Source organism: Nyctereutes procyonoides, unplaced genomic scaffold (assembly GCF_905146905.1).
Source record: "Nyctereutes procyonoides isolate TBG_1078 unplaced genomic scaffold, NYPRO_anot_genome, whole genome shotgun sequence".
Lineage (NCBI taxonomy): Eukaryota > Metazoa > Chordata > Mammalia > Carnivora > Canidae > Nyctereutes > Nyctereutes procyonoides.
This window is the reverse complement of record NW_026575046.1, coordinates 30,581,082-30,593,359: the sequence shown is the minus strand read 5'-3', so window position 1 is coordinate 30,593,359 and position 12,278 is coordinate 30,581,082. Positions and strand designations below refer to the sequence as shown.

Here is a 12,278-nt window from a genome sequence, read left to right as displayed (position 1 = left end):
AATAAGTCCTTCAACGTACTTCCCCCAAAGCACTTAATGCAATGCCTTCTTACATTAAATACTTGATAAGAAGTCCCAGAATCTGTTTTTCACCTACTGTCAGCAAGTTACAACATTTTTGTTAGCTCAGAGATACTAAAAGCAAAAACCTTTCTTTTAGGAAATAACTTATATTCTGAGATAATTCTGAGAGAATATGTAACTCCCTCCAACCAAAGAGAACACAACCCAAATTCTCATGCAGCCTTAGACAGATGAACACATTTTTTCTTTACCTGACACTCTGATCATAGAAAGTTCCAGAATCATCAGGTACCACCTCAGGTGTCTGCTGTCTTTCTTCAGGTTCCTCTACCTCTTCCTCAGATTCTACATAAGAAAACAAATTTCAAGGAATTTGTGCTTATTTAATTCTCAAATATAGCTGACCCCTGAAGAAGATGGTTTGAACTATACAGGTCCACTTACATGCAGATTTTTCTTGATAAATACAGTATTGTAAATATATTTTCTCTTCCTTATGATTTTAATATTTCCTTTTCTCTAGCTTACTTTTAAGAACACAGTACGTAAAATACATATACAAAATGTGTTAATTGATCGTTTATATATCAGTAAAGTTTCCAGTCAACAGTAGGCTATTAATAGTTAAGTTTTTGGAGAGTCAAAAGTTATACGGGAATTTTCGACTACGGGGGGGGGGGGGGGGAGGAGGGTGTCAGTGCCCCTAACCCCCATGTTGTTCAAAGGTCAGCTTTATATTCACTTTCACAATGCTCACTGTGGGTGGAGTGATGAGGTGGATGGAGGAATGGGTTAAATACCTGCTGGGTGATAAAGGAGTATACTTATTGTGATAAGCATCAGGTGTTGTACTAAAGCATGGAATCGCTATATCATACACACGAAACTAGTATTATTATGCTGTATGCTAACTGGAATTTAAACACTTAAAAATAAGTAATGAAATAAGCATATGTATATAAATGTAAGTAAATTATAGCAATTTAGTAAAATTACGGCAAAAGCTTTAAGGACAGAATTAAGGCTACGAGAGTGTTTGGGTTAAGAACATGGGAGTCTAGGTCATACTGTCCATAATTCAATGCAGGGTCTACCACCTAACTAGCTATACAATATCAGGCAAAGTATTTCTCTGCCATCTCAGTGCTCTAATACATTAAATGAGAATAGTACTTATCTATAGGCCTGCTGTATTACACAATAAATACAAAGCACTTAGAATCATTTCAGCCATATAGAAAACACTAATATACTAATTATTATTGGTGTTTAGAGACAATTTGTCATGGGTTTGTGTTTCTGCACATCTTACAACTAAAGCAATGGCTAACCTTTGTTTCAGTTCCTAAATTTCTTAGGAACATTTAAACAGCAAACAGCCTCAGAAAATAATGTCTCCCTTTAGAGCAAAGAGCAGGCATGTTTACACCCATTATAAAAGATTTTGATTCCTTAAACTTAGGGTTCCAGCTCTATAATGCACCCCACTCCAATGCAGGTATCATATGAACTTCAGGATATCCTGTGGAAATTGTGGCAAAGGGATCCCTGGGTGGCTCAGTGGCTTAGTGCCTGCCTTTGGCCCAGGGCTTGATCTTGGAGTTCCAGGATCAACTCCCACATCAGGCTCCCTCCATGGAGCCTGCTTCTCCCTCTGCCTGTGTCTCTGCCTCTCTCACTCTCTCTCTCTGTCTCTCATGAATAAAGAAATAAAATCTAAAAAAAAAAAAAAAAAAAAAATACAAGAATTAAATTAAAAAAAAAGAAATTGTGGCAAAAATACATTATCATGTTGCAGTGAGTAATTATGTACTCATGACTTAGAAGTTTTGGGTCTTCCATGAAACAGGTTAACTTGTTAGCTCTTAAGTAGGTTAAAAACTGAGACCCTTTCTCCGTCTTGACAATTAGAAGTTATTAATGAAGAAAATACAGAGTGTAATAAAAACGTCCGAGAAACCCATACTTTCTTCAGGTCAACCTGATGCCTTCAAAAAAAAAAAAAAAAAATTGAGAGAAGTAACTTACCCTCCTGAGGCTCAGTGACAAAGCCACCAAAGACCTCATCTTGGTATCTGAAGATATCATTGTGAACGTAGAACTTATTCGCAACAGAGCCCTGCAATGGCAACAAAAACTTTGATTTATTCAGCAGACTTTCAAAAAAACCAAATCACCCTACACCAGTGGTTCTCAACTAAGGGCAATACTGCACCACCAGAGACATTTGGCAGTGTCTGGAGAGATTTCAGTTTTCACACAGGGGAGTGCAACTGAAACTACGGAGAAGAGGGCAGGGATGCTGCTAAAACATCCCACAATGCACAGAGCAGCCAGTCACAACAAAGAATTATTTGGCCCAAAATGGTAATACCAAAGACGAAAGACCCTGCTCTACATTATAGCCATTAAAAACTACATTCAAATATACTGCTGCTTAAAATACCAACAAATGGATATCCAAACATTGGTAAAGCTCTAAGTATGTACAATGCCACACACCTCAAATCATTTTTTGGATAATAAATACATACTACCAATTGCAGCAGGTATTTAAAATTCCCTTAATTCCCTGTATCCAACAATATTGATAAAGCACTCAACAGTGGTATAGCTAAAAAGGTTTGCCCACACTAGGTAGAAGACGCATGGGAATACAACCAGTTATTCAGTTTCTTTCTTTTCTTTTTTTTTTTTTAGTTTTTTAGTCATTCAGTTTCTAACACTGTCTTCATCTGAAGAAAGGATACCACCTTACAGCTTTGAGTATTAATATTAGCTTTGAGACAATTCATGTAAAAATGTACCTTATTACGGTAATATCAGATTCTTCCTCTTTAATAGTAAAAGGAACTTTAATCAAACTGGAAATAACTGGTCATCCTATCCCCACATGATTCTTTATATAGTTAGAAGTGCCTCAAGTTTGATACTACAGATAATCTAAGCCATCCTCTGAAACTTATGACTAAAATGAAACATGTAGCTTTTCAAAAAGATAATCGAGTTATTCATACCATAAAAGGACAGGGTTTTAGATTCATTACTCTGGACAGAAAACTATCTTAAGGATAATGCTAGAGAAAACATCTAGCCAGCAGGCCGCTATTGAGCCACTTCCACACACTTGTGCAGATAGGCATCCTGAATGTGTTCAGTCTGCACCAGTCAGGAAGGCAGTACAAATATAATTATCAACAGTACAAATATAGTTGCCAACATAAATTGCCACCCATTCATGACAAGCATGATAACTAAAAGTAAGCAGGGTTCCTTGAAGAAACAGCAGATTCCAGAGCCGGGGCTAGAGCAGGGAAGAGTCCAAAATGACCCTGAAACATCTTGTGTCACAGAAGTTAAAAAGTACTCCCCTGGAACGCCTGGGTGGCTGAGAGGTTAAGCCTCTGCCATCGGCTCAGGGCGTGATCCTGGAGTCCCAGGATCAAGTCCCATATCAGGCTCCCTGCATGGAGCCTTCTTCTCCCTCTGCCTGTGTCTCTGCCCCCGCTCCCCCATCTGTCTCTTGTGAATAAATAAAATATTTAACAGCAACAAAAAAAAATTTATTCCCCTCACCAAGACAAATACAAGCCAGCTTGAAGGAGCTCAGACTTAATAGATCTGGGATATTTCAGCCATTAAGTTAATCAGTGGGTTAAATCCATTAAATAAACTCCACAAGTGACAGCAGATAGAAGGTGGAGTACTTTATAGTAAGATGCTAAGTAATGAATACCAAATGACAGAAATAGATAATCACTATTTATAACCATCAGAGTAGCAGCTGACTACGGCAAGAATGCTAAAACTAGCATACACAAAAGTCTGATGAAGAACGAGATAACTGCAGTCTCAAAGAAATGAACCACAATGTGTTTACTAATAAATAAAAATACTAACTTCACAGTGGCAAACGTAGTGACCATCACCTTAACTAAGTAATCAATGTTAATAACACTAAGACTTAAATGACATCTAGTGCCTTCCTAATGTGGGGTGGGCACTGAAGGACACTAACATGTGCATAATCTAGATCTAATCACAAGAAAATAGACAATTCAAACAGAGATATTCTATGAAACACTTTGACAGCGCTCTTCAAAAAAGTCAGTGCTGGTCAGCCCGGATAGCTCAGCGGTTTAGCGCCACCTTCAGCCCAGGGCGTGATCCCAGGACCCTGGGATAAAGTCCCAGGTCCAGCTCCCTGCATGGAGCCTGCTTCTCCCTCTGCCTGTGTCTCTCCCTCTCTCTGTGTCTCTCATGAATAAACAAACAAAATCTTAAAAAAAAAAAAAAAAAAGTCAGTGCCATGAAAAACATAAAATTAAAGAATTACTGATGGTTAAAGGATACTAGAGACACGACAACTATATTATATTATATGGAATCCTGGACTGATTCTTGGACCAGGGAAAAAAAATACCACATAGGACATTATTGTTACAACCACCAAAATTTAAATATGGGCTACAGATTGCTAATTCTATTAATATCAGTACTTCCTGAATTTGAAAACTGTAGTTATGAAAAAGTATTCCTTACACTTATGAAATGCTCACTAAAATACCTAAGGATGACAGTGACTAGGCATGATGTCTCCAACCTATTTTCAAATGGTTTTGAATTAAAATGACAGGTAAACAGAAAAAGAATTACAAACGTATCAGCAAGTGTTGGCGGTGGTTCTAGGTAAGGAGTATGTGTGAGCTACTGTACTATTACTACAACTTTTATGTTTGAAATTTCAAAATGAACAGTTCCTAAAAAGGTATGCACAACCTTTCATCGTCTCTTTTTTTCATACCTCAGGAGCAAGGACAAATGTCTGCATGAATCTCCTCAAAGCCTGGTTGTTATTAGAGAGCAACCCCATCACCTGGACCACCACACCATCATTCAGAGTGGCATGAGCATCAACATGGCGAATCTTAGTGTGGCAATTGGTAAAGTTTTGTGACATCACTTTCCTATGGATCTCCTAAAGAATCAAGGCAAGAGTTAATGACTTAAAATTTAGACAATCTCCAACAAAGAACTTTCCAATACAACACAGGTAGAGATACCTTGCATGCTTAAATTACAAACTACACAGCCTGTACTGATTTGCCTTAGAACAGTTTATCCCTAGTGACCACCTTGAGCTTTTTTAAATTGTCCTGAATTGACAAACCTAAAATGTTTTACAGTAAATAAATGATCCCTATGCTAAAACTAATTATCTCCTAACAAAAAATCTTCAGAATACATCACTCAAAATGAAGAAATGTAACACCCTAAAGCTTATCAATGGCTACCATATTTACCAAGAAGCTTCTGAATACCAAAATTTCTAAAAAAAGAAATTGAAAAATTTGATCTTTAAACAGTAAATCTAAAATAAAATAAAAAAATAAAATAAAATAAAATAAAATAAATAAACAGTAAATCTATTAAATATGTATCTGCCTCAATTTTATGGGTTATTTTCTAGCTGTGTAACAACCTACAGAAAGCTTGGGATGCTTACTTTCTGTCCGTAGACTGCATCTGCTGGCTTTCCATTTGAATCCAATCCCCCATGGACGTAAGAAGAGTTCTTTCCATAAAATCTGTAAAACAGAGAGATAATTTATTTCTCAGTATCAAGTATCCTTAGATACTTATTTTTCATGTTTGGTACCTACCTGCCTCACTGGCAGACTCCTAGAAGAATGTATTTTCTTTTTCATTTCTGTGTGCATATGCATTCATAGATCTCCCCCCCTCTATATCACTATTTGCCAAATGGAAATAGATTTTGGTCAATGAGGCAGAACACTTATTTTATAAAATGTTGAGCTCCAGATTTCAGAGTAGGATGATTTTGTCAGTTAGGAAGGCTACTTTAGGATGAAAAACAGAAGTTCCCATTTTCACTCAAGAAGAAAACAGGCAGTTTTGATACAGATGAGAACATCTATACCATCCCACAAGCGTGGGGAGTCCAATCCTTTTACATATCTGAGAATGTATTTGAGGGGTTTCCATTAAAAACCCAGTAACTGGAGCACCTGGGTGACTCAGTCATTTAAGTCCAACTCTTGATCTTAGCTCAGGTCTTGATCTCAGGGTCCTAAGAGTTCAGGCCCTCTACCTTGGGCTCCATGCCAGTCATGGAGCCTATTTAAATTAAAATGAAATAAAATAAAATCCCAGTAACTCATGCAGGTGAAATTTAAGAGTAATTTTTAGCAATTTTTGCTGATGCAATAAGAGCTTCAGACTTTAATTCCGGATAGCTTTAATTTATCTATATCCTCAAAATGTTGTTTTCATTTTAATACTGGATCAGGAAAACCTGATAGATACAACCAAAAGTGCCCCAGCACAGATAGAACTGCTATTACAATTCGATAACTATACTACAGATACACAATTTTCCACAAATGAACCCCATGTCACTCTACATCCTGTTTCTGCCTGTTCCCCACAAAAGTGGGGAGATTTGGGCCCATGGGTACCCCAGTGTACCCTGCAAACTTTCAAGTTATTAAAAGGCTGTATGTCAGCCACTGAATCAGTACTGCTGGCCAATCCACTTCTCATTTCAGGCATACCTCAGAGATATCTTAAGTTCAGTTCCAAACCAGTGCAATGAAGAGAATTTTGCAATAGAGTCAAAAAAAAGATTTCTTGGTTTTCCAGTGCATTTAAGTTATGTTTACACTACACTTAGTCTATTAAGTGTGCAATAATATTTCTATAAAAATAATGTACATATCTTAATTAAAAAACACTTACTGCTAAAAAAAAAAATGCTGATCACCTGAGCTTTCAGTGAGTCCTCATCTTTTTGCTGGTGGAGGGGTCTTACCTCCACTTGGCGGTGACCGAATCAGGGTGGCAGGTGCAGAAGGCATTGGCTGTACCAAATTCTTAAAGTAAAAATTTTAAAATTTTTTAAAGTTTCCCCCCCATCAATTGCCTCTTCCTTTCACTAACAATTTCCCTATAGTATGTGATGCCATTTGATGGCATTTTACCCACAGAACTTCTTTCAAAATTGAGGGTTAATCCTCTTAACCCCTGCCATTAATTTATCAACTAGTCTACATAATATCCTCTAGGATATTATTTCAATAATCCTCACAGTGTCTTCATCAATAGATTCCATCTCAAGAAACCACTTCCTTTGCTCATCCATAAGAATTCCTCATCTGTTCAAGTTTTATCATGAGACTACAGCAATTCAATCCCATCCTCAGACTCCACTTCTATTCTAGTTCTCCTATTTCTACCTCATCTAGTTACTTCCTCTACTCAAGTCTTGAATCAACTTCTTCTCAACTCCTGTTTATCTTGATATTTTGACATCTTCCCACAAACCACTTCCAATATAAGGCTGTTTCATCAACACTGAAAATCTTTTGGGTAGTGTAGCCACCTTCATTAATTACCTGAGCTAGATCTTCTGGAGAACTTGCTGCAGCTTTCTCATCAGCACTTGCTACTTCACCTTGCACTTTTATTTTATGGAGACAGCTTCTTCCCTTAAATATCATGAACCAACAACCTCTGCTAGCTCAAACTCTACTTCTGCAACTTCACTTCTGTAAGCCTTCAAAGAATTGAAGAGTAAGTAGTAAGTGCCTTGCTCTGGATGAGGCTTTGGCTTAATGGAATGTTGTGGCTTGTTTGCTCTTCTATTCAGACTACTCAAATTTTCTCCATAACCATAAGAAGGCTGCTCTGCTTATTACTTGTCTGTTCACTCAAGTAGCACTTTAATTTTCATTAACTTTTCCTTTACATTCACAACTTAGCTAAGTGGTCCTAGCTTTTGGCCTATCCCCCCTTTGAACATTCTCTCCTCGCTAAGCTTACTTCTAGCTTTTAATGTTAAGGGAAAGACTACTATAAGGAAAGTCTATTCCTTTCACTTAATGCTTAAAAGCCATTTTAACGGTTAAGTAACTGTCCTAATTTCAATATTGTTGTGTTTCAAGAAAAAGGTAGAGATGGGGGATAGCTGTCAGTGGAGAATTCAGAGAATACACCTTTATTTAACATTAAGTTCATGGTTTTGGGGCACCTGAGTGGCTTAGTCAGTTAAGCAGCTGCCTTCAAATCAGGTCATGATCTCAGGGTCCTGGGACTGAGCCCTGCATCAGGCTCCCTGCTCAGCAGGGAGTCTGCTTCTACCTCAACCCCACCCCTTCCCCACTTGTGCTCACCCTCTTGCTCTCTTTCAAATAAATAAAATCTTTACAAAAAAAAAAAAAAAAAAAAAAAAGGAGTTCAGGGACACCTGGGTGGCCCAGCAGTTGAGCATCTGGCTTCAGCTCAGGGAGTGATCCCGGGTCCGGGGATCAAGTCCCACATCGGGCTCCATGTGCAGAGCCTGCTTCTCCCTCTGTCTGTGTCTCTCATGAAAAAATAAATAAAAATCTTTTTAAAAAATAAAAAATAATTTTAAAAAGAGTTCAGTCTTATATGAATGGGCATGAGTCCCAAAATAGTAACAAAAAAGATCGCTGATCGTAAATTACCAATAAATATAATAGTGTAAAAGTTTGAAATATTCTAAGAATTACCAAAATGTGACAAAGACACAAAGTGAGCAACTATTATTGGAAAAATGGCACCAATAAGCTCACTCCATGTAAGATTGCCACAAACCTCTAACTTGCAAAAAAATGCAGTTTCTGCAAAGCACCATAAAGCAAAACACAAAACAAGATATGCCTGTATATCTAAGCTGTACTTTAGAGATAAAATGTGGAAGAGGTCTTTGAGTCAATTAATATCAATATTGACAAGAAATACATCAATTCATTTAGCTATCTTTCAACTCTCAGTCCTTTTCAAATTCCAAACTTATCTAACCTGAGGGCATAAAATCAAATTTTTACATAAAACAACAAAAATAAGAAAACTTTTCAAATTTTTTCAATCACTTAATAGTCCTATCAGCACCAGATTTTTAACTCCTTAGCATCTTTATCTGCAAAATAAAGTTATCCTAACAGGTCTTACTAAAGGTTTCTGTAAAGATCAAAAGAAAACAGGTCAAAGGGGCACAGCCTGGGTGGCTCAGCAGTTTAGCACAGCCCGGGGGTGTGATCCTGGAGGCCTAGGATAGGGTCCCATGCCAGGCTCCTTATGGGGAGCCTGCTTCTCCCTCTGCATGTCTCTCTCTACCTCTCTGTGTGTCTTTCATGAATAAATAAATAAAATCTTAAAAAAAAAAAAAAAGAGGTATTTTCCATTTTCAGAGCAAGGACTCAAAACAAATTTATAAATTTTCTTTTGCACCCAATAGCATATAATATCCAATACACAAGCTTGTCAAAGGATAGAGAAAAAGAGTCTGGTCTAGCAAATATATATTTCAAAATCTCAAATTATTCTAGGGGCACCTGGGTGGCACAGTCGCTAAAAGCACATGAGAGGGTGGAGCATGCAAGAGCATGCTCGCTCTCCCTCAAATAAATCTTTAAAAAAAAAAGAAAGAAAAATTATTCTAACAAGTCCACATAGACATATTTATAGTTCTATATAATGCAAGACTGTTAAAGGAAATAATGGAAGCAACTGACAAACTCATCACTGAGGATTAACGTATGCTACATCTCTATAAATTAACTATGTGGATACTAAATGAATGTGATATATGTACTATCGTTATAAGAGGACCCCAGATTATCAAGTAAAAAATAAAGAAGACAGTATGTTAAAAATGTTTGCACGTCCATACAAGAAAATCTGTAAACATGGTTTTAGTAGAGCTTTCCATGTTTAAGAACTTTATTTATGGGACACCTGGGTGGCTCCGTGGTTGAGCATCTGCCTTGGGCTCAGGTTGTGATCCTGGGGTCCTGGGATCGAGTCCTGCATCAGGCTATCTACAGGGAGCCTACTTCTCCCTCTGCCTGTCTTTGCCTCTTTGTGTCTCTCATAAATAAATAAATAAAATCTTTAAAAAAAAATTTTTATTTACAAGCCTATACCATTTCCACTAAAGTTTCTTCATTTTCTTTTTTATAAAAGATTTTATTTATTTGAGAGAGAGATAGCGACAGAAGGCACAGGCAAGGAGGGGGGAGAAGCAGGCTCCCCAACCCGACATGGGGTTTGATTCCAGGACCCTGGGATCATGACCTGAGCCCAAGGCAGACACTCAACCAACCGAGCCACCTAGGTGTCCCAAGCTTCCCCAATTTTTAAAAGCAATCAACATAAAAATATTATCACAGGAACACATTCATACCAAATATTCAGGATTCACCAAAAAAACAGCACAAAAAAAAAAAAAAAAACAAACAAAAGCACAAATTCTATACCTTTATGTTTTCAGGCACTATTTTTCTGATAATGTGAAAGTCTAGGTAACTTAGTCTAATTTCCTTCTATTTGTATGTTCTACTTAAAATTCTAATTTTAGGGGCACTTAGGCAGTCCAGTCAGTGCTAAGTGTCCAACTCTTGATTTCAGATCAGGTCGTATCTCAGGGTTGTTGGGATCATCTCACAGGGGTTAGATGCTCAGCAGGGAATCTACCTGAGATTCTCTCCCCCTCCCTTTGGCCCTTCCCCCGTTTGTGTGTGTACATGATCACTCTTGCAAACAAATAAATCTTTAAAATAACTTCTAAACAAAAAATAAATAAAATTATAATTTTAACAGCTATCATTTACTGGCTCGTATGTAGAAAGCACTATTATGCAACAACACTGCAAGCAAACCCATTCCAAGCAAAATTAATTCAGAAGAGCCAATGCCAAAACTTTTATTTTATCTCAAGTAAGAGACATTTGTGATATCAAATAATGAACGGTCTGGACCTGCAACTATTTTATTAAGACAGAGAGCATAATGGCTTTTAGAAATCGCAAATATAGGGGATCCCTGGGTGGCGCAGCGGTTTAGCGCCTGCCTTTGGCCCAGGGCGCGATCCTGGAGACCCGGGATCGAATCCCACGTCGGGCTCCCGGTGCATGGAGCCTGCTTCTCCCTCTGCCTGTGTCTCTGCCTCTCTCTCTCTCACTGTGTGCCTATCATAAATAAATAAAAATTAAAAAAAAAAAAAAAAAAAGAAATCGCAAATATATATGCGACTCTCTGAAGGAGACTTTCATACTTGCATATACTATGCATGATGCATAAGAGAATCAAGTACTAAGTACTCCCATGCTAAAAAACATTAGATGATGCAGGATAAAAATTTTTTAAAAAAGGTTTACCTGTGTAGCATGTCTGGGGCCTGGTTCAGGAGCGTATAATACTGTCTCACAAATTCCCGCCCGACCAGCAGGGGACTAGGCTTCTCCATAACCATTGCTTTGGTCAATTCAACCTGGAAAAAAAAAAAAGTCAAATATAGTCAACTTACAAGTACAAGGCGAGAAAGTAGCAGGGGAGAAAACGGAATCATTTAAATAAATCAACTCAAAGTAAGACAAGGTATGTCAACAGTTCTGGTTTTAAGAACAAATAAAACCCACACAACACACCAGGAGAGATTTTTACGGAAATTTATTGCAATCTGATGAATTTGGGGTGGGGGGGATTATTATTCCCAACAGTCAATTTCTTTATAATGAATGAATATAAGAACTTGAAAGGTACACATTTTCCATCATGTACCTTACCATAATTTCTCTATATTTTTAAACCCAATTAAGAGTGTTCCAGTTCTAAGATTCCAAACATTCTTATTTGTGGCAGCATTAGATTCAAGGGTGATAAATATAGTTTTGACCTACAGACAACATATGATCACGTTTTTAGTGAAACTAAATCAGAAAAATTTTTAGTATCTTTAATAGAGAAACCACAAAATCTAAAAATTCTATGCTTAGTTTATGATGAAACCAAAAATAATCTGAAAATGAGTTAAACAAAATGTTCTTACTCAACAAAATGATTTCAACACCTCAAAATCATTACTTATCTTTGAGTATTAAGAAAGGCAACTGACACACGGTTAAGTCCTCAATTATGGTCAGTTATGATCAAATTAAAACTTTTTGAAAAGACATTGGTATGAGACAATCCAACTTTTCGGGATCCCTGGGTGGCGCAGCGGTTTGGCGCCTGCCTTTGGCCCAAGGCGCAATCCTGGAGACCCGGGATCGAATCCCACATCGGACTCCCAGTGCATGGAGCCTGCTTCTCCCTCTGCCTGTGTCTCTGCCTCTCTCTCTCTCTCTCTCTCTGTGACTATCATAAATAAAAAAAATAAAATAAAAAATTTAAAAAAAAAATCCAACTTTTCATTTGAGAAGATAAAATCA

At 37.4% G+C, this 12,278-nt stretch overlaps 1 protein-coding gene across 2 annotated transcripts in view; it reads right to left on the bottom strand.

The window, feature by feature from the left end:
* Positions 1–12,278, bottom strand: part of G3BP1 (G3BP stress granule assembly factor 1) — a 37,868-nt gene that overhangs the window by 8,719 nt on the left and 16,871 nt on the right. For both annotated transcript variants that reach the window (XM_055325226.1, XM_055325227.1), the window contains exons 2-6: positions 11,226–11,338; positions 5,531–5,612; positions 4,829–5,002; positions 2,053–2,143; positions 276–369 (exon numbers count right to left, since the gene is read on the bottom strand). In XM_055325226.1, the coding sequence (XP_055181201.1) occupies positions 276–369; positions 2,053–2,143; positions 4,829–5,002; positions 5,531–5,612; positions 11,226–11,320 (536 nt within the window). In that variant the 5' untranslated portion in view covers positions 11,321–11,338. The remainder of the gene's footprint in view (positions 1–275; positions 370–2,052; positions 2,144–4,828; positions 5,003–5,530; positions 5,613–11,225; positions 11,339–12,278) is intronic.